A 23,630-nucleotide genomic window follows, 5' to 3' on the forward strand; every position below is an offset into this window, starting at 1 on the left:
AGCAGGGAGAAGGGAGATTGGATTATACACAAACACACACACATCAATACACACACACACACATCAATGCACACGCACACACATCAATACATGCACACTTTGGCCCATTTGGCTTCTTTAACAGTAGCCGTGCTCCACTTATCCCGATCAAGACACTAATAGATCACAGAGAGGAGGAACATGAGTGTGTTTGTTTGGTGGAATCGACTTCTGGGAATGCTTGCGTCCTCACACACACACACACAAACACACAAACACACACACAAACACACACACACACACACACGTACACCGACTTGTTGCAAGCGGTTAGAAAAGTGAAATGTGTGTGGACGTGGTAATGCTGAGCTTGTTAGTTAATCCTCTTACTGGTTTCCTGTGAAGACTCCAGTCACTTTCCACCGGCTGCTCTGCAGTTGATGAACTGTGTAACTATGAACTCACGTAACGGATTCATATGAAAATGTGTCCGTTCACAGTCGTGTTCTCACAGTAGAGCTCCTGAATGCAGCTCCTGTACAGGTTGAACTTTGAGCTTTTGACGCCTTTTTATAACCGTGAATAAAATAAATTCACACGGCAGTTTGAGCAACTCGAGCATTTAAAACAGCGATATGTCATAATATTTATCACGTACATTTATTTATTCACGGGGATGTAAACGTTTACTTTCAATGACCCCCCCCCCCATGTTACTATTTTACTAAAATATCTTTATCTCTATCTTTTATGTAATTTGTACACTTTTTATTACTTTTTTGTATTTCTGCTTTCTCTTGAAATCTTGATGAATCGTTTCTTTATATTTGTTTCCATTTTTAAAGTAGAACTATTGATATCTAATAGGGGAGATATTTTCATAAGCCATCTTTGGCTGCACATTGTTCACACTTGTCAAACTTTTTTTACCATCTTTATGTGCGTGCATATGTGCAAATAAATAAAAACATACATACGAGATAACTAAACATGATTTTATATTTTCAAAGACACAGCAGCATCATTCCAAGCTGATTGGAAGACGCTGACACTGCGTCGTGTCGATGGAAACTCACAGGACGTGTACTATTGTCTTTGATAAACTGTTTAACATTTACATCATGATTCTATCAATGCAGACAGAGCAGCAGGTCAACATGGACAAGAAAGGGAAAATAATCAAAGGACAGATAGAGAGAGAGAGAGTACTTTCTGTTTGAGTGCTTTCATCTCCGTGTGAGTTTACTGACCCGCAAGGACGGTTGTGTGTGTGTGTGTGTGTGTGTGTGTGTGTGTGTGTGTGTGTGTACTTGCAGTTTGCCACCCTCAGCTTATCTCTGCTCTAATTGCCTCCTCCTGCTCTGCACACTCGCACACATTAAATGGCATATGTTATTTCTGTTGTGTAGCTCAGAGGGGTTAGAGAGCCCAGTGCTAACCGAGATGACTGCACACACACACACACACACACACACACACACACACACACACACACACACACACACACACAGCTGCTGCTCCTCACATCTAGAGAGAAAGAGTGCGTCTTGTTTCCTGTTTTGGATTCCCTTTGGCCGCCCATACATCCTTGTGTGTGTGTGTGTGTGTGTGTGTGTGTGTGTGTGTGTGTGTGTGTGTGTGTGTGTGAGTGACGGGCGGTTGCTCGTCTGTCGACTCGTGTCACTTCCATGAAGACTGATGTGCCAACTCCCCGTGCTGCCTTTAAGAGCTTTAGATTATAGTTTCTTTTATCATCTGCTACTTCTTGAACTCGTTGCATCATGTGTCTGGGAGCAGATGTACCAACGTAGCTGCTGTGTTCTTTTTTTATTTTTTTTGCACTAGTACACCCTAAAAAAGGAAGTTTTTCTATGTTTTAGCATAATAAATCTATTGGCTTCGTGTTCATGGACTCAAATTGTCCGTTTTTCACAAATAAACGCATCACTGTGGCGGAGTATTAAATATCGACAAGTCTAACAAACAGGGTTTTCACCCACGAGACCGATGTTCAACACGACGTGTCCCAGAGTGTTGTCGTGGTTTTGTTGCCTATAAACTTAATGTGTGCTGGTTTTCCTAAACGTCACTGTGTGGTTTTGTTGCCTAAATTTAACTGTACGTGGTTATATGAAGGCCAATCATGATGTTTTTTAACCTACTTAAGCTGTTTTATTGCCTTAACCTAACGTTCGTGATGTTTTTGTGGTACTCTCTCGTACCCCCTCGTACCCTCACCTCCCCTCACGTACCCTCATGTACTCTATCGTACCCCCTCGTACCCTCACGTACCCTCATGTACTCTATCGTACCCCCTCGTACCCTCACGTACCCTCATGTACTCTATCGTACCCCCTCGTACCCTCACGTACCCTCATGTACTCTATCGTACCCCCTCGTACCCTCACGTACCCTCATGTACTCTCTCGTACCCCCTCGTACCCTCACGTACCCTCATGTACTCTATCGTACCCCCTCGTACCCTCACGTACCCTCTCGTACCCTCACGTACCCTCATGTACTCTATCGTACCCTCTCGTACCCTCACGTACCCTCGCGTACTCTCACGTACCCTCACGTACCCTCATGTACTCTATCGTACCCTCTCGTACCCTCACGTACCCTCGCGTACTCTCACGTACCCTCACGTACCCTCATGTACTCTATCGTACCCTCGCGTACTCTCACGTACCCTCACGTACTCTCATGTACTCTATCGTACCCTCTCGTACCCTCACGTACCCTCTCGTACCCTCACCTCCCCTCTCGTATCCTCTCGTACCCTCACGTACCCTCACGTACTCTCTCGCACCCTGACGTATACTTTCCTTCTTCACGGTAACGTAGATAACATACAAAATCTTTGCGTGGGATGTCTTCATCATGTTATTGTAGACACAGCTACGAATGCCGAATGAGACCAGCCTGTTTCCATGTTTCAGGTTTCACATCGAGAACAGGTGCAGAAATGATCAGTGGACTGAATCAAAAGGTCACGATTGCGTTTGTTGCTGCGAACCGATTCAAAGAAAGCTCAGATATTTCATGACGTTCTCTGCCTCACAAAGAGAGAAACGCACGCTGGCTGAGTGAACTGTAACTGTAGCTCTGTAGCTTCGTTTTTAAAGTCCAACCTTGGCTGGGAATGTGCAACGTGACTCCGGTTGGCGGCCTGTATGCCTGTAAGCTTGACATCCAGCCAGTAATCCTGCCAACAGGACATCCTCTGACCTTTTCCCCCTTTTTCTCCCGTCCGATGGCTCCGAAGTTACAGGTGCAAGTTTTTATGAAACATCATCCCGCCGGTATTTGTCAGAGCACGGTTGCAGTCGTGTTGCAGTGCGGAGCTGCGTCTCTGCTCGCAGCTGCTCCAGAATTTTGCTTACAGATTCACAAGAAGGCTTTAAAATGGGTCAGAAATGACTCGTTACATTTTTAACTTTTGAGTTGCATTTTCAGCATCCCCACGAGGTGGAAGACGGTGATTTAGAAAGTTGCTCAGCCTCAAATCCCTGGTTGCACTGTGTAGCTGGAGAGGTGGAGGAGCTGCTGTCTGCATCACCTAATATGACTTTCACCACGGCTGAGTGTGTGTGTGTGTGTGTGTGTGTGTGTGTGTGTGTGTGTGTGTGGGAAGGGGGGGGCTGATGCATTATTGAAAAAAGAAAAAACAACACATGTGCACATGAAGTGTGAGGGCAGAGCTGCAGGTGAATCCCATCTTCCTCTTCCCTCGTGTTCAGGAATAAAACAATAGAGCGACTTCAAAAGCTTGCCCACAAAGCTATCTGCACGTGAATTATTTACCTTTTGTTTTGTTAGCACTAAAGCTGTTGTTCAGACGGTCGCTCGCCGAGATGTCCGGTGTGTTGGAGGTGATGACGTGTGAGCCGGAGGGATGGCAGGTGCGACATAACAGGAACAAATTGGATCGATTTGTCAAACCGATTTCGGGATTACGCAGCGTGGCACCGACACAAAATCTTCTTTTTTTGATTGAATGCAAATGAGTTTTGTCAGATGTGAGGAAACCCTGTAAACCCGGGTAATGAATATGAGTCAGCTCCTCTAAAAACGTGCACAATCAAAAAAGGAAAGAAGCTGCTCGGTTTGAACGCCGGCGGCATCTTTTCACCGCAGGCCTGTGAGGTGAAAAAAAGATTTACCTTCTGCACTTTTCTGTTCGTCTCTGTCACTGTTGGTTTTCTCCTTTCCTTTTTTTTGGGGCTCTGAATCCCCAAGAGACTCTCAGAAAAATAGTGTGTTGAATTTTTATCTTTCCTGTGTTGGAATTTCTAAATCTAAAGTGCAGCCCAGACTGTCAGGAGCAGAGTGGAAACTTTGGGGCTGGACTCGTGACGTGGGTTTTTCATTAGGGCTAATGGCCGTCGAGGTAGAGGAGGTGAGCTGACCTGGCCTTGTCATAAACCCTCTTCTGTCGGCCGTTACTCTGTCGATTCATGATGGATCAATCCCCCCCCGCCTCTGTGGTCGCTTTCTTCACATGTGTCTTCCCCGCTCTCACACTATTACCTGTCTGTGAGTGTGCATCTCTATTCCTGACCCTCCTAAATGGGTCAGCGACTGTCACTGCAGTGTGGAATAATCCGAGCAGACCGGCAGAAGTTATTTTTGTTTGGTTCCACCTTGCAGCACGCCATCATGCAAAAAAAAAGCATGAAGAAAGGGTTTGATGTGACGACGTTTCCTATTATCAAGCAGGTGTTTTCTATTGCGATCCATTCGCGTAGCATCTCACAGAACAATGCATTTCTTCGCTCCCCCCCCCCGCAGTCTGCTAATCTCTCTCTGTTTGTGGCGGACCCTGACTCTCTCAGGCCATCTGCTTGATGATCCAGAACCCATTACGTGCTCGGTGCCGATATTTGGCTGCAGGAGCGATAGCGGCTCCGGCGAGAGGCAGACAGCTGGATTTATGGGCTCTGGGAGGCCAACGCTCAGCCAGTCATTTGTCATGTCTCACCAGCAGGTCCTCTAATTGGACCTGAGGCATACAGAGATTGGGTGAGGGGGTGGGGGGGGAGAAAAGTTGAATCAATGAGCTAAGTCACAACTTTTAAACTCAGCCTTTCCCAGATGAATATGTGCACCATTAGCATAACAATGCTAACCCTGTGGCAGAACGAGCCTCCTGCTTTACATGCAGATTAGCCAGATGCTAAATAGCTAGTGTCGGGGGTCAGATGACGGTCTCGCGGTGAGACCAATCGAGGAGCCGGAGTCATCGTCGTTTAAAGAGACTGTGACAGTTTTAGGCGTCCTTCAGCCGGCTTTGACCTTGCTCGTTTTCACAGCTTGCCTCGCGAGAGATTAGCATACAATCACTCTGTGCCGGCACTGAAGGAAGTCGTGGAGTAAATCAATTAAACGGCGACAAATGAATACATTTGAATGCGATTTCAAGGGGGAAAACAAGTTATTTGGCAAAAACGGAAGCGATGCAGCTGTTAGATCCAGAACGATGAGGAGGCAGCTGGAGAGCAGGCGGTGATAATGAGGAGGAGTGAACGGGACGCTTTTTATTTGAAGTTCCAACTTGTTACTGCTTTGTCGGGTCAGCGGTGTGCTGTGGCACACTCTTTAAATATACCTAAAAAGATGAAGTAACAATGTGTGCAGCACTTTCTCTGTGTGTGTGTGTGTGTGTGTGTTGCTCTGTTGAGCTGCTCAAGTCCTGTTTTTGTCATCTACAAAACATCAAACAGCTTACTTTCCTCCAGCATTTTCTGAGCTGCCGGTTCTGACAACTTTCTTTTTGTTCAGTAACCTATTTTAGGCTTTTAGTAGAACTTCAAGTTGCTGTGAGGAACTTTTATCTGGTTCTGAACCAGTCTCAGTTTAGTCCTGATCCTCTATATGAACTCCATCATTAAAGAGACCATCAGAGAGAAGATGGTCTGTTTCTATATAGTTATTCTTAAAGCTCGTCATCGGAGCCACCAGGTCGGATTCTGGTGAAATCAGATGAAATCATGCAGGTTCACCAGAACCTCCTTCAGCTCAGACTCCAGCAGAGACCGGTCCACCGTGGACAGACCCAGACCCTCCAGCAGAGACCGGTCCACCGTGGACAGACCCAGACCCTCCAGCAGAGACCGGTCTACCGTGGACAGATCCAGATCCAGCTTCTCCGCAGCCTTGGACCTGCAGTCAGAGCTCCGGAGGGAGGAGGAGGGCTTAGCTCCTCCTCCTCCTGCTCCTCCTCCCTCCAGGAGCAGAGACACCGACACCACGCTGCTGGAGACCCAGGACGTATTGCTGGACCCGCTGAAGGGAAGGGATGCACGGGAGAACCAGAACCAGGACTGAGAGGATCTTCTAAAGGGACTCTGGTGCTCAGAAACACTACCACTTTCGTCCACAGGGGGCGCCAGAATCAACACAACATTAAAGTTCCTGGTAGTAGCTTTAAGCAGAAAAGTGTTTGGGAGATTGTGCCTTCTTGTCGATGGGGCCGTGCTTGTTGAATAAATTCTGAGAAAAAAAATCTGACTCACTCGCTTTTTAAAAATCTAATCCTAAGACTCACCTGGTCCTCTCTGCCTTCCTCAAGGTTTTCTTGCCCATTTGTGTTCTCCATTTAAATTTGGCTCTTTATAAATCTTTTCTCAATTTTATTTACCCAGTTTCAACCCTTATAATTGCGTGGTTATTTTGTTTGAATTGTTTAGTTTTAACGTATTATTTTCTACTCCCCAGTATGCGAAGCATCTTGAGATTGTTTGTATGTATTTAGTGTGCTATATAAATTACTATTACTACTCCTAACTTCTGCAGCTTCAAGCATCAGGTTGAAACTCCACTAACAATGTCTTCGTCGTTTTCCCGCTGTCTGCACGTCATGATATTGATTTGCCGTCTGCTCTCTCTGCTCTGCTGTTAGCATGTGTTGCATTATTGAAACCTGACCCAGTTACACACGTTGTACACACAGATTACGGGGCCCCCAGTGTGATCAGGTTGATCGGCTGTAGATATAAAGCTGTGTTGACAGAACCGGGAGAAGCTCGAGTGTTTTCTGCAGCGTCTCAGTTGTGCAGCAGAGCCGTTTGGCCGCTGGAAGCCATCACATCCTCAGATTGAATTTGCCTCAGTAATAGCTTTAGTTTCTATCCAATTCGAGCCCAATTACGTTCTGCTGGCCCGGCAGGCTGCCTCTCTTCACCCTTTCCCTCATTTCTCGAACAGGAGAGTCCCACTATTGTCGCTGACGGACCCACAAAAACCCGAGCCCTGCTAATGTTTGACTCTGCGTTTCGTTCTTGATTGGATTTTAATTGAATCTGCTACTTAAAGCGTTGTCTGGGCGACCGAGTCTCTCCCTTATTTATCCAGAGCAATGAGTTGTTTTGCAGCTTCGTCCTGCTCGATTCTCATTCAGCAAGAGACACATTTCTCACTGCTCTCTCTCTCTCTCTCTCTCTCTCGTTAACGTCCAGCACGATGAGAGAAGGCCGTAAACAACATCCAGAAATAAAGTCATTAATCGTCAACTATTCTGTGTTTTTGACACTGCTGGTGAGAAAAACAATGTAACTAATAGATATCACCATGACGCTCCCCCAGTTGATTACTCACATTAAGACAATACTTTTTTGTATTACAAGTTTTCTGAAAATGTTCTGTTCAAATATGGAAATGAGGCGTTATCTAATGATAATTTAGGAGAAATCAACAGACGTAAAATAAACCCCATAATGTGTGTTTTGGAGTTTCTTTCTTTCCTCCAGTCTGAAATATGACGATGTCATGGAAGCAAAATTGCCCCAAATCTCAAAACTGACCATCGCATGAGAAACAATGTTTTCGTGTCAATGAGAGTCAATGAAAACAAAAAACTGTGAAAACAACCCCCAAAAAACATCAGCATGCTCCAGAACTTAAAGCTTCCGGTTGCAATGCTGAAATGATTAGTTTGATTAATCCTTTAAGCAATTTTATTGAACAAAAATACCCAAATATCTGCAAGTTCAAGCGTCTTAAATGGGAGGATTTTCTGCTTTTATCGGTTTCGTGTCATTGTTAACTGAAGTTATTTGGGTTTTGGACTGTTAGTCGGACACAATTTGCCACTTGAAAGTGTCACCTTTGAATTTGGGTAATTTAGATAAATTGACTATGATTAATTGATAATGGAAATTGTAGTTGCTGTCCTATCTTGTTTTTCGTACCCCAAAGGTCAAATATGAAGTAGTCCTCTTGTAAACGTGAATCCACTTGAACTCAATTTCAAGTGGTGCTTTGCAGGATTTCTAGCTGCACAGCTTCCTCCTGCTCATCACTTTCATGTCAAATTTGGATGAGTAGGAGCCTGGAAAAACTTTATTATTTATATCTAATATGTTGCGTAATCCCCTCTGAAATTTGTACTTATCCTTTCAATACGACTTTAGATTGATTTTTCTGTCTTCCATCCACGTAATCCACCAAGCCAAAAGCCCACAGAGCAACACTCCTCTCTGCTCGGTAGAACAGCTTCTTCTGGGATATACTGTGTGAAAGTTATAGATCTATTTTTTTTCTTTATGAAATTGGAGCTGTGGAGCCGCGCCGGCTGAGCTGGTTCAGTCCTAAATCACATCTGAGGCAGATATCTTTCTCCAGAGGGGAATAAAATAAGCCCTCAACTCCTTGGACGTTTAATCAACGAGTCCCAGGTATGGGTCCCTGTAGGGGACAATCTCATTGTGGGTGGGTTGGGGGGGGGGGGGGGGGGGGGGGGGGGGGGGGGGGGGGGGATTGTCACTACTGCTCATGCTGCTGGCTGCTGTACGGCTCCCCTGGCTCGGGCTCGTCGGAGCAGGAGGTTGGAGGGTCGGTTAATAGCGAGTCCAGGTTTGCTCCCCTGCCCCGGCCACTTTAACAGGTCCCTGTTTACAGGGAGCCAGGGGTCAATCCCATTCCGCTCCGGGTCCATTCAGGACATGGATGTGGAATTGAGTGCAACCTCCCCGATCCCTCCAGAGACCTCTGCTGTAGCTGAAGTCAGCTACACTGTTAGCTGCTGTGCTAATTTTACACAGGTCTATAAAGACCACGGAGCCATAACAGGAAACTTATTTCTGAGAGCATTCCTGCACATGCTCACGGACTTATTATTAACCCCGATGACCTCTTTACCCAATTTAAGTCAAAGCATTCCACACGTTACACATGGCTATCTGGTTTTAAAAACAACAAACACTCACATACAAGTTATTAATATAGGTCTGTAGACCTGCTGCTCAGGCTACACGTACAGTGTGGGATTCTAGAGATGTTGTGTGAGTATATCGTTAGCAATGTGAAGCCAAAGCTTACGATTTATGTGTTCACACTGTACATATAAGATAGAGAATAAAGTGGCCCCTGATCACTGAACAGGCCCACAAGGTACAGGCCCAGGGGCCAAAAGTGCCCTTCAACTGCAAAATGTCACTCAGAGACTCATACCAACGAGGAAGAGACTCAAAATGAGCACAAGGAACATAAAAAGATCACTAAGAGATGCAAAACAGCTTTAAAGAGACTCTTGACTCTTTGCTAGAAAGGGACAAAACAACTAGACTCAACTAAAGCTGTAATTAGACTCGACTAAAACTAGAGACTCAAAGTGGCAACAAAGAGACACACGACAACTACAAAGAGATGCAAAAAACAACAGACAAGAATAACAAGGAGAGGAAGAAAGAAACATCCCCAGACAACTGTGTTACAATAACTGCAAAAAGACCAAATTAATTTAAAAGTGACATGAAACCACTGCGAGATGAGGAACAAAACAAAAAGAGGCGAAACAAGTGTAAAGTCTGTGTGTCTTACTTTAAGTATAGAGGTGGGCCTGGCGGTGATAGCAGTGGACAGACACAGAGATGCACTTTCACTCACTGATGCACTCAATCCCTCCTGGCGGAGGTAATAATGACACTCCCACCTCTTTAACACAAACACACACTTTCAAATGTTTGGGGCTGAATTTAATTTTCTTTCTTGTTTGAAAGCACTTTAGGACGAGTGATCCTTCTGCTAACTAGTGAAATACTGTATATTTGCAGTCAAATCTATATTTTAAACATTACATAAAAAACGAGCGGCTCAAGTAAACACCTGTCTGTTGTTGATTTTGAAAGTCAATCTTTGAAGCGATTAGTTTTCTAAATCTGTGAGAATAGGATTGTCTCTGTATCTGATATGAAAAAGGATTTCAGTGCTGCAGCTTTTTCTTTTTTGTGTAAACAGTGCAATTCATTTAAATATGTATTGTATTATATTCATCAGTATACTTCTACCTTCTGTTGTGCTTTAATTGCTTTTTCCTTTGCTTGTACTTTCTGAACTCAATCTTCCTGCTTTCACTTACATCGATTTTAAAGTTTTACACTCGTTTCTAAAGAAAATAATTACAGAGTAGCCTGAAGTGCTCATGTTCTGGTTCAGTCAGAAGGATTTTCCATTCATACGTTTGCTTTGAAATAATTTCCCCTCGTAGGGGCAATCTGTTAGAAGGCTTTTTGATCAAGATAAGATTGTCACCACTTTGGAAAGAATTGACTCGGTACAGTGAGATTGGTCGGTTTGCTGGATCCGAGCTGAAATATTTACGGTCAGGATGTCACGCTGGGCCTTTCAACGGTGACCGTAGATAGTTTCGTAAGAACTTCAGAGAAGGCCAGGGGGCGAGTATCTCTGGCAATTTTTCAAATGCAAACAGAGACAGAGAGGGATACTCTGCGTGACAAACTGATCTCACTCTGTCCTGGGAATATGGCTCCCAGCAGTCAGAACACATTACCTGAGAGGCAGTTTCCCCTCCCTGTAATAGTGTGAATGCACGGAGGGGGTGGCATCTCTGAGAGCCTGTCGCAATGAATCTGGTTTTGTATTTTGTATGGATTGCTTTTTCTTGTATTGGAGCATCATGTTTGTACCTTTTTTGTAATAGCTTCAAAGACAGAAAGGCAGAGTGAGAGAACCCTCAATGTGTTAAATGTTTGCAGGAGTTCCTCAAGGAACCCTCCTGGATTCCCTTATTATTGCAAGATGCCGGGTAACTAATAGACTCCTGAAAACCTTCTTGATTTGAGCTCTTATGTGATTTATAATGCTCCCATCTTTCTGCTGAAATATAAAAAATGATACAGGGAGCAAATAAACGTTTCTACTTTTAATAGTGCAGTCACACAAAACACATGGCTTCAGGATTTTAAATATATTTCATCATTGCGAACATGATATATCTTCAACAACGTGTTGGAACAAACAGTTTTAAGAAATAGGGCTGAAACTAACGATTATATTCATTGTTGATTAATCTGTCGATTTTTGCGTCAATAAATCAAATAGTTGTTAGTTCTATAAAATGTCGGAAAATGGTGAAACATGTCGACCAGTGTTTCTAAAAATCCAAGATGACGTCCTAAAATGTTTGTCCACAACTCAAAGATATTCAGTTTACTGTCATACAGCAGTAAATAAACCAGAATTCACATTTTAGAAGCTGGAATCTTGACTTTTCCTTCTTAAAAAAATCGAACTCACTAAGTGATAGTTGTTATTTTATTTGACAACTTATCGATTAATCATTGCAGCTCTATTAAATAACGTATTTTTCTCTGATGACTGAAGGAGAAATTTTAATTACATTTTAATTTGCATCTTCTGCATAACCAGTTTATGCATCAGTTATGTTTTGTGAGACCAGTCTTTGTCAGTATACATCTCAGATTGTGAGCGTCTGCGTTGACGTTATAGTTCTGAAGGTCGCTCCTCCTCCTCCTCCTCCTCTTCCTCCCTGAGCTGGAACATTAATGTTGCGAGCAGACATTGCCCGTGACACGTTTGCCCTTATACATAAAACTCATTACACATCTGGCCACAGCTGTGCAGAGATGCACAAACACTAGACTCGCATTTAAACACACGTATACATAAACAGCTCGAAACCACGTTACAGGGAAGATACCCGCTCACATCTTCTCTCCAGGAGGGTCTCTCCCCCTCAGCTGGCTGCTTTTCCAAATTAAATTTTCAACATGACCTATTGCTACTCCCACATTTTACTGCACGCTTACCTTAACTCAATTACCGAGAGGAGTTGTTATAAGAAGGAAGTTGGGCCCTCATTTTTCACAGACATTTAAAGGAAAGGTTCAGCACTAGTTCAGAGATTGTAGAAACATTTAAGGATAGTTGCAGTTTATAACATATGTAATGAAGCATGTTTTGAAGCCTTGAAGCCTTGAGTTTGGGCGATTTAGCAGTCGCCATCTTGGATTACGGCCAACGCCATGTTGTTTTTTGCGCAGCCAATGAACAGGAAGTGACCATATCTGGACTGAGGAGGAGTGACGTAGAGACGCCGTATACGTCTCTGGTAGAGACCTGTCAATCACCGTGTAGCCCCGCCCTAAAGCATCCCCTGCTTTATGGTCTGTTTGACTCTAAATGGACCATCATGTACTAAATGAACATCATGCTGTATTGAAGAAGACTTGAAACTAGAGATTGAGACCATAAACTCATGTTTACAATGTTTACTGAGGTAATAAATCAAGAGAGAAGTAGAGTCATTTTCTCATAGACTTCTATACAATCTGACTTCTTTTTGCAACCGGAGGAGTCGGGATGTTCATATGCTATGCTATGGTTATCGCATATTTTACACTGTTTTGAGGCCATATATTTCTATTTGTAGACAAATGAGACAGTCCTGGTGAAAACTGGGTTGGATTCTAGATGGAGGACGTATCGTCAGTGACATTTCGTCTTCTTTGATATTACCACGAGTCGCCAAATGTCAGACATGTGTAAAATCATGCACATGGGGACTTTAGGGTGGATGGTTTTTGCAGTGCATCAATAAAACGTACATTGGGTGGGCACGCTCCGCTGTCAAATTGCCATTTGTACCCATTAGTACTGGGGCTTTCCTGACTGAATTATATTAAACGTTTCCGTTCTACATGCAGGAATAGTAACTTGAGACCCCGGGTGCACAGCCGGGACACCTGACCACGTCCAGCCACATCCTCTTGGGTCAGCACAGTATATGAGACTATTAGAAGCCTGGTGGTTTGCTGAAGTTTCCTGTCCATTAAGAAGTCTTCTTCAGTTACCATCTCACATGAAGCAAAAGTCTCCATTTAACAGTCACCCCCCCCCCCAAACCACAAAGTGTCTTTAAGAATAGCTATAAGAATAGCTGCCCGTGGATATTCCCGTCATGAGTGGGTAATTAATCATCCGGCTAAATCGGATTTATGGACTGTAAGATGATATATCTGAGCATATGCAGGCTGGAGTATTGATTTAGCTTTGGCTTTAAGCTAGCCATAAGACATTGTCAGCTCCGTGTTATGAGCTGTTGACAAATAGCCGGCATGCTCAAAGATCCAGCCAAGATGGCAGAAGTAGTCTCCAGTCTTTTTGCATTTCTTACTTTTTATCTCTTTGTGTAGTTGGCCGTGGTGTTCAAGGCTTATAATCAACACTGAAGCAGTTTCACTCCACCTGCAGCAAAAATCCATCAGTGTTATACAGCTTCAAGTGTAGAGGATGATAAGAGTTCAAAGTGTGAAATGATTTTCTTATGGTCGTGTTCACATTTCATCTTGGAAGCTAGAGCAGCAAAACCGCACTCGGCTATCATGGACCTCACGTACTGTATAGCTTCCAATACAAACTGCTGCAATGCATTGGAAGCAGTTCTGATTCCCTTGATATGAAACTGAATGATATAAATCAGACTGTTAAATGTCATGAACGGGAGAGACAATTCACTTTGGAAAGTTACAACAGAGGTTGTAAATAAAAAATAGTTAACTAGTTAACTAGTAGCTGCACATTACCTGCAAGTGAGACATTTTATCAGCCGCATTAATATGCACAACTGGGTCTAGTTATATGTTCACCGTCATTTTCTCCAGCTGTCAACATCAACATGACATGTGGGTGTGATAGGACATGATAATGGAGCATGAGGGAGTTATTTTGTATTTTTTTTGCTCTGATGAATCAAGTCAGCCCTCGGTAGTGGTTCATGTTTATTTTTGTTTTGTCTTGACAGAACAACACTTCATGGAGACCGCAGTCGTGTCAGGAGTGTACCTGCCACAGCGACGTGGCCGTCTGCAGGCCCAGCCACTGCCCCAACCCACAGTGTGACTTCCAGAGAGTAAGACATTTCTACAGGAGATGTTTGGCTGCTTTTTTTATTTTGTTATTGAAAACTACAGGCTGGTTCCTTTCAGCATGTTCTTTAAAGAACAGTATAAAATACTATACTGCAAATATTTGTGCCTTTTTTCAACTAAAGAAAAGAAAGCTGAGTCATTTCCTTTAAAATCTGTCCAAAACAAACTCAAACATGGGTGAACACTACATTTGTTGGGGACTATTTTCAGTGGCAGATTAATACACATTGGACAAAAGGTTTCACTTGACATCGCCTAACTTAACTTAAAATGCCGGATCCAGTGAAGCACACGGTAAAACACTCAACTTTAAGTCGAACAATAACAATGTTCCTCCCGAAGCAGCTCTAGTTTTGAGAAATATTTTTTGAAGTATTTGGAATTGGACAAAAAAAGAGTGGGAGCAAATGGGAAAAGGTTCACATACATACACAGAACCACTATCTTCGACATTTAGGAATTGAGAAGCATATGTTTTAGCTGTAAAATGTCTTCCATTAGCCACGGGACAGCAACCAGAAGCAGAACCAGCTTTAAATATTCAAGATCCTTTTTTTTGTGATTTAAACTGCCTCATTAAATGTTTACCTTGAGGTGCAGATCTACTCAAGGCCCTTTTAATCACTTGTCTTTGTGAGTTGCCCTGACAACACGAATCAATGCAATGACAGACTATTGTGCAGTGATGTCTGCAGAATTGCACCTTTTGATTTGTCACAATGACAACAGTTTGGAGACCGTTAGTTTCAGCCCAGATTTTATTTTGTCGTTGCCTCATTTGAATTCACAGGGACACATTTTCAAAGCTCTGTTTCACTCCATCTATCCGGCTGTTCCTCCCCGTGCTTCTTCTTAAATGTGATTTAAACCTCAAAGCCTGCGGTGACGACATCAAATCCAATCCCAACCCTGAGCTAAGGCAACAATCAATGTCTAATGAATTCCACTCTGCTGGCTTGCAATTCAGTGTTGATTAAAAATTAGTCATCATGCCCACCAAGCCGTGTGCTCCCTACAGTTAAAAAGCTCTTAAAATGCGACTCTCGCTCACCTACACTGTGATAAAAACTATTATGGTTTTTATCATCGGTCTGTCTCTGATTATAGGGCTTTCTTTCTTTTCCACTGCCTTTATCTAAAGCTTTTGTATTTTTAATATTTCTGTAGTGTTTTACTCTCGGGGTTAATCATCGACCACAGATTGTCTGTATAGGTCGGCTCATTTATGTGTTTGTCGTTTAAAATGGCATTTTTTAAGTAACACAAACCGACTGAGTCCAAGAACTCAGCGATCTAGATCTATCTTAGGGTTCTCCCCTTAAAGATTTTTAATTCAGAATATTGCTGATGATTTTTAATTATCAAAATGTAGCCCATCATAACTCCCCAGAGCCCAAAGAATCGTCCTTAAATTGTTTGCTTTGTTTGACCAGCAGTCAAAAATCATATACGACCAAACAAGCAGAACAATCTCATATTTAATAAACTGGAACCTGCAATTCCAGTTTATTGATTAATGGACTAACGGTAGCAGCTTGAACTCAGATACCAGTTTTTTTCTTGCATAAAACAACAATACAAATGCCTCTGCATGTTTCCTACTCATTGATACAATCATTAGTACTTAATTATGCAATTTCGCCTCTTGCTTTTGTTCTCTGTTTCAATTTCACGGTTTCATTTTGCAATGTTATTTGAAATGTATCCCATGTACCACTAACTAATGAAGGCACGTAAACAGCTCACCTAACAAGCTAAATAATATCACAGATGGAAGATCATAAAATAGAATTAGATGGAAAAGAACTGCATGAACAATTAACTTAAAAACTCCATTTAATGAACAAATAATCTGAAACTGTATATCTGCCTAACTCACATCGGGTTGATATAATGGTTACCAATAATATATGAAGAAACATCACCTTCACCGTCCACTGTACGTTTGGGTTTCCATTCTTTTATAACGAGACAGGAAAGCGGCTCGATACATCTCACATTCACTGACCACACTTTATTCTGCAAGAGTAGAAAACCTTGAGTCTCATGAAGGCAGCAGTCCAGTGATGAATACAACTGAACCATCTCTCTTCATTTGCAGCAATACAATCTGAAATTAGATCAAATTCTTGTTCTACGGTCATATTTTGGTAATTCAATTTGAGGCCGCAGACTGAAAAAAAAAGAAGGCCAGAGGGACGGCAAGATGACAAGTTCAAGGAAAAAACACAGACGCAATAGCTTAAATATATGAAAGCATTTAGAGGTGTTAGTGTTTAAAATGGATAAAGTTGTGTGTGCTTGTAGGTGATCGATGCAGCTCAAAGTACGATGTAAAACACTCGCTCTGGCTAACTGCTACACAGCTCGCTCCCCATCTATTCTGCTTCCCACAGTTGTTATTTATACATTTAGTTGCCATTCTCCTGCAGATTGGTTGCACCTCTCTGCAGTTTTATTCTCTGTTTCAATTGACACAAGACATTCTGTGAAGCTCTTTTGGGGGTTGTTATCACTCACCTTATACAAATGGTACCCCCCCCCCCCCCCCCCCCCCTCCCCTCCTCCTTCTTTTTCCATTCTATATCATTTGTATTCACATATAAATGACACCTAAACTATTCCGCTGCTCTGCGTCTGGCTGCTCGCTGCATTCTCATTTTCTTTTTTCCACACGTTCGGCCCCATTCAGGGTGTGTATGCAGCGTGGATAAAGGACTGCGTGTTGAATCTGTATTGTAATATGTTTTGTAACACCTCTGTATTCTAACGCGCTGCGCACACCTGATGGAGTCGTCATGTTTTCATTGTTATCGGCCCCGTTGTACTAATTGTGTCACGCGACGGTTACTTTCCATGAAAATAGACCGACTGCAGTCAACAAGTTCTGTATTCACGCTGCTTAAAGGAACACGCATCTATTTTTTATTTTCTCTGGGGATTGGTGTGTATTCTGGTTGTGTTTGATGTATATGTGTGTATTTAATGTATGTGTGTCTTTTCTAAAGGGCGAGCGTTTGAGGATCCCTGCCAACACGTGCTGTCCGGAGTGCATCTCCTCGTCCCAGGGTTCCTGCCAGTACGAAGGACTTGTTTATGGAGTAAGTGAAGTTGACTCTTCCTCTGTTTCTACACTGATATACACGCATAAAGATGCAGCCTCTATATTTTGAGTTTGGTTCCAATCAGGCGGCAACCTCCAGTTCTGAAGAGTGAAGCCAATGCTGAAGTGTCTTAAAGCTGCATTCTCTCTATTGTCCACCAGGGGGGCGACTCCTCTGGTTGTATAGAAGTCTATGAGAAAATGACTCTACTTCTCTCTTGATTTATTACCTCAGTAAACATTGTAAACATGAGTTTATGGTCTCAATCTCTAGTTTCAAGTCTTCTTCAATACAGCATGATGTTCATTTAGTAAATGATGGTCCATTTAGAGTCAAACAGACCATAAAGCAGGGGATGCTTTAGGGCGGGGCTACACAGTGATTGACAGGTCTCTGCCTCAATGTTGTCCAGTTTAGGAGTTGTTTGTGTTTACATCGTACAACTTTAACCCTTTCTCAGTGTGTTTTCAGTTCAGGAAAGTTAATTTTAACATTTTGGTCTCTTATCCAGTTTTTGGTTGTACCTAGCTCTCTATCTATCTATCTCTCTATCTCTCTCTCTCTCTCTCTCTCTCTCTCTCTCTCTCTCTATCTAGCTCTCTATCTATCTATCTTGTCCTCTCTTGTCACTTCTGGTTCCCAAAAATATTGGTGACGGCCAAAATTCCCGGAATCAAGACTTGAAATCTGTAGTCCACAAACCAATATGTGGTTCCATTGCAGGGGAACCTATTTGCTCACAGTTTGTTTGTCCCTTTCAACTTGACAATGTCCCCGTGCTCAAAGCCACATCCATAATGAAACAGTTCTCCTATTTTGGTGAGGAAGAACTTGACAGATCTGCACAGAGTCCTGGCCCCAACCCCATAAAACCACCTTTAGGAGCCAGACCTGATCCCCGAACACCACAGTGTGAGCTCACTGATGTGTCTGAGGAGGGAGGATCAGGGTATGAAAGCTGGTGGAAAGACTGAAACCAGAAGACTGGAGGCTGTTATAGAAGATTAATGCCTTTTTGCTTTTTGAATGACACTTTCAATTATCACGTGTGTCTGTGGTGTTTTTCTCTTGTCTAAGTGCGAACATCCAAGGCTATTCCACTTCTAAATCACAAGGCATTCATCTGTTAACTTTGGTCATTGCTGAATAACTGGTTTCAGATCCCCCCCCCCCTCCTTTCCCCGCCTCCCTTTCACTAAAGAAACAATCGCTGTCTTGTTCGTCTTCTATCAGCGGGCTTAACGAGCTGGACTTTTGGCAGCCATTTTGGACAGTACACGTCCTTAAGGGGGAAACAAAGGGCGGGTTTGGGGAGTCCACTGGCGTCCGTTTCCCCTGGTGAAGTGGCCCTTTACACAGATCTGAACTACCAGAGGACGAGTGGAGAGGAGTCGTGGCCTTTTGAAGAACAGTCACGGCCGTTGCAAACTGTCTCTACTGTTGCTGCTTTTTCACAGGAAGAACTGTTATTTGTTTTCTCTTTTTGTATCATTTCGCAGACAACTCGGAACACAAAGGGTGATGATTTCTATGGTGGTTGATGCCTTTATGTTCAACTGAGGTTTTTTTGGAGGACTTGACGATATGCAGACACTTTTTATATCACAGTGTTTGAAGGTAACACCGAACTGTTACCGTTAAAGCTCCAGAATCAGCACCCTGGACAGCGGTCGTGACCCAAACGTTTTTTTAAAAATATATATTTAAAGGACTCATTTGCATATTGGCTGTGAGCTAAAACCATGAATGTCTTTTACTTGTTGTTCTCCTCAGACATCTATTCTTTCCAAGGTGAAAAAGCATGAAGATCAATTCTCCATTAAGACTCATGCTAATGATTTATTTCACGCTGACTAAAGAAGGTTTTTTACTGCACAGCCTCCGAAAACGAGTAAAGACAGATTCCTCACCTCGATCATTCTGACTGCAGGCGACGTCGACATGCTGGTATCTCATTTACAGCTAAAAAAAACCTCAAATATCCATGAATGGATGTACTCCACTATAAATACTGCTCTAATTAAAACCCTCGAGATGGTTGTGCGAGTGTCGATTCCAATCAACTGTCAATCACAGAACACATGTTGGCCTGAGGCCTTTCATCAACACGAGTACACGTTTGAAAAGGGAATAACGTCTTTAACTCGGCGTTCTGCTCTACTGAGATAAATCGCATACAAACTGGAAATACAGTCACTACGTTTACATGCTCCAAATATTACGGTTTTTATCCCTTATTATGAAAAAAGACAAATATTCCTAGTAAGCTGTTGGACATGGCTGATGAACATGAACATTCCATTCATATTCTAGTTTACATGCAGCCGTGCATATTCCGATGTTCCTCATCGTCATCACCAGTGAATCCCGAGTCGTCGCCGTTGTCTGCTGTGTGTTGACGGGTCGATGCCCGAACGCGTCCTTCATCACGTCAACATATGGAAACGTGAAACAGCAGCTTGTGCCATTTTGCTTCTTTGCGTCAAAATATAGGACCGCGTGAACTCAGCCTCCCTCTTTCATTCCTTCAAACGGCTTCCCTAAAAGGTCGGCGTTGAGATATTAGCTCACATCCAAAAACCTGTTGGTATCCAATCCTCCATGATGTTTAAAAGGAGGAGTGTTTCTCCTTCTTTTCTTCTGGACATGCATCTCTACTCCAGCTTTGTACATTTTTTAGGCTAGTTGGAAAGAGGCTGTGTGTCGCAAACTGCCGTAAATCCCATATTAAGGAATTAATATTCTGAATGTGCCGTGTACATGTCCAGAGAATGCTCCTAAAACCAGAATAATAACCACATTTCCCACATGTTTCAATCGGAAAATGCTCCAAGGCCTAACTTAGAGTATCCAAAAGGAATAAGATGCTTACATCAGCCGTTTAAAGTTCAGAACATTGTTATATTCGGAATAATAGTGTGCATTTAAATGCAGTCTGTCAGTTATTTAAATATAAAGGTAATGTCTCCTCTTTATCCACATTCTCATGCACGCTGCTGTCGTCCGTCCCTCTTCCCATTGAGTTTGAGACATCTTTCCTCGTCCTCCCCCTCTTCTCTGTGACTCTGTCCTCTCGTCTGTCACTCAGACTCAGGCTAACAAAGTCATCCGGTCCACAGGGAGCCAGAACAGCTTCCCTCATCCCACTGTCTCTGCTTCTTACTCTCTTTCTCTGTTGTTGTATTCCAGAGTGTAACTCTCTGTTTTCCCCCACAGCACGACAGCCAGTGGAGTCCCTCGCCCTGTTCGGTGTGTGTCTGCTCCGGGGGGAGTGTATCCTGCAGCGCTCTGCCCTGCCCCCCCCTCAGCTGCCCCGGGGACCAGAGCCCGTTCGTCCCGGCTGGAGAGTGCTGCCCCAAGTGTGGCCGCAAGGGAGGTGAGGGCGTAACGTCAGTGCACGTGTGCACATACACAGATTTCAGGTGCTGCCTCGGGTCTCTCGTGGATTTCTTTTAAATCAACTACAAACCGGGGCTGTTTCAAGTCTCAGCCGTGAAAGAGAGTTTGAGAGTTGCACGTGTACCAATGCAGAAATCTTCAGAGCAGCAAAACAAACACATGTTCCTCCTCACAACAGCCTGCTTGTTGTCTCTCAAACACCGTTTGTTTGTCAATTGGAAAGCAGAAATGCTTCCATCCACCTGCTCTCATGCCGACTGCTGCTCCGTTAATTACATCATCTCGTTGCAGCCTCTTATTCCGAAATGATTTATTGGTTTATCTCAATCAACCAACTCCACAATGTTTGCGTGACGGTTGTGGACGGGAAAACTCTCATTAATTTGCATTTAGAATTTAGTTTTTCAAATGTGTGCTGTGTTTGGATGGAAACCAGGAAACAAGTGTGTGAGTGCAGATAACTCAGACGTCTACGGAGGCGTATTAGTGCCGTTGGAGGTAAAAATGAATAAATCACAGAGCTGGGGGGGGGGGGGGGGGGGATACTCTGAGGAATGAATTCACAAAAAACTAAAACAATTCCCTCAGATTTAAGTCATACATTTTTACCTCTATTTGAATTGTTGTTGTCCCAAAGGTCCTGAAAGATTCATATATACGCCTTTTCATTCAAGTCAATCATTTTTGTAACTTTTCATGCTCTTTCTGTGTTGTTATATGAACGTGAGGCTGACATCGGGGTCCATTGTACTTAATCCTCACGTTGGAGCTGTTGTACGTCTCCATGTTGTTCTACGTTCATATGAACAGTGTTTAACGGTGGCGTCTGGGGTGTGACGAGGTTGATCCAACTTTGATCCAACAAAGTGAAGCAACGTGATTCCGCGACGTCATCCTCATTCATTTGTGACTTTTAATCTCAGAGAATATCCAAGTTTCTGTTCCCCAGCTGCATCATTTTATTTATATATATTTTCTTCTTACGTACTTACAGTTTCTCTTATACGTCATTGTAGACGTTGAAGCTTCCTATGATGCACAAATACAACATTTGTTGCAACAAATACCAACAGTTTAAATGGTTGAATGCATTTATTTTAAGTCTCTTTGGATAACAGCCTCAGCTAAATACATGCAACTTCATGTAAACGTTCACTTTCATGAACTTTTTAGTTTCAAGTCTCTAAAAAACAGATTGACTGTAATTGACTCAACTTGACTTAATGATTTTAATTAAATGTCCGTTGCTGTATAAATTGTCTGCGCTCACAGGAAGCTTCACATAACAACCCGCGCTGTCTGTCAGTGACTTCCTGCTTCACCATCGTATGAATAACGCCACACATTCAGACACAGCAGCTTCACTTCAGGCTCTGCTGCAGCTGGAGTTCTCACACGCTACGAGCTTACTGATGGCTAAAGAAAGGCGTGCAAGTCAAATAAAATAATCGTACAAATACTCGATTTTGTGTAAAATGCAATAAAGCCCAAACACCAGAGGCAAGAAACGACACACAATATAGAAGGGCTTTCCCTGTGGACTGCCGTCACACACTCACACAGTCTCAGTGTGTTTGTGTCTCCTACAGAGCAGCACGCTGCCTCGGGTTAGCTCACCTCCTCCTCTTTAAAGAAACATGAGCTCTGCTCTCACTTCAGCTTCTTCTTCCCTCAGATGAGTGTTGCTCCTTCTGTCGGCGAGGTCTGGACCGTTTTCATCCAACCGCTCGAGTGTTTAGTTATTTTCTCTTCTTTTTTTTGGTCTGACTGCGTCAACCACAGCATGGAGCTCTGTGTGGGACTAAATTACTTTTTTGTTTGTGTTTGGATGTATTATTTTCCAAAACATTACCAGGAGAATTCATGTGATTTATCTTTTTTATTCCGACAATAGCTGCTTTTAAACGACCACGTTTTATTTGATTTAGTCCCAGAGATTTTATTCTAAAGTCCAAACGTTGTGTTAGGTGCATCCATCCACACAAAACTGCAATCAAAATGTAAATGTTCTCAATGGAAACCTTAAAGGAAGACCTCACCCACGAAATGACCGTCTGTGTCTCCCTCGTGTCGCCTTGAATTCTTGATGAAAGCTTTGTTTTTCACTCACGCCTCCCTGGAGAACGGAGAATCAGAAAACAGACAAAAGCCTTGAAGAGTTGAAGTCATTGGGCGCCGTGTTTACCAACAGTAAAACTACTGCATGTCCACACATCTCTTTACAATCTTTCACACAATTCGTGCTGTAATAAAGTCTCATTCATCCACGTGTGTGCTCACTATTTCCCAAACTTGCTTCTTCGCTAAAAATCATACAATTTAAAACACGGTCACAGCTGATAACGCCGTCACGACGCACAGCGTCGTGGTAGAAGCGTAGCGTCAATCCTCCTCAGATACACACTGTCAGCACCGTTAGCCGTTAGCCGCGAGCCGCCGGCTTGCCGTCGACATGTTGAGAGCCGTTGAGAGTCAATTGAAATGCTCCCAATCCCCACGATTTTAGCTAAGATGCACGTGTTTGGTGAAGTAAATGGTTAAATGAGACTTGGATTATACTGCACGAGCTGTGTGAGAGTTTTCTTCAAGACGTCGAGGTAACCGGGTCAGTCATTGATCTACAGACGGTCATGTTGTGGGTGAAGTACTGCCTGAATAAAGGAGATAAAGGCTTTTCATGTGGTAGGGCTACAGTGGGGAGTCATATGGTGCATTATTTGTTTGTGTTTGGGTGTGAATGTTGCTAAATATTTGGTGTAGCGTGGGGACTTCTCATCCCATTCAAAATAAAATCATCTGCAGTGTGATTTTTCCAAATTACAGCCACTTCCTGCTCAATTGAATACATATTGTTTTACGAGACAAACCCTTTGACACCCTGATGTTACTTCTAACATGGAGCCGTGTCTCCGGTGGAAGTGTTTAGTGTATTTGTCCCGGTCGACGCTCGCTCTTG

General features: G+C 43.1%; 1 protein-coding gene across 1 annotated transcript in view; it reads left to right on the plus strand.

Moving 5' to 3' along the window:
- fras1 (Fraser extracellular matrix complex subunit 1) overlaps nt 1–23,630 on the plus strand; it is a gene marked incomplete at its 5' end in the record, with an annotated part of 223,400 nt that overhangs the window by 56,214 nt on the left and 143,556 nt on the right. The window contains 3 exons of the mRNA XM_079160822.1: nt 14,045–14,152; nt 17,180–17,272; nt 20,492–20,651. Of these exons, the coding sequence (XP_079016948.1) occupies nt 14,045–14,152; nt 17,180–17,272; nt 20,492–20,651 (361 nt within the window). The remainder of the gene's footprint in view (nt 1–14,044; nt 14,153–17,179; nt 17,273–20,491; nt 20,652–23,630) is intronic.

Source organism: Pholis gunnellus, assembly GCF_910591455.1.
Source record: "Pholis gunnellus genome assembly, chromosome: 6".
NCBI classification, from domain to species: domain Eukaryota; kingdom Metazoa; phylum Chordata; class Actinopteri; order Perciformes; family Pholidae; genus Pholis; species Pholis gunnellus.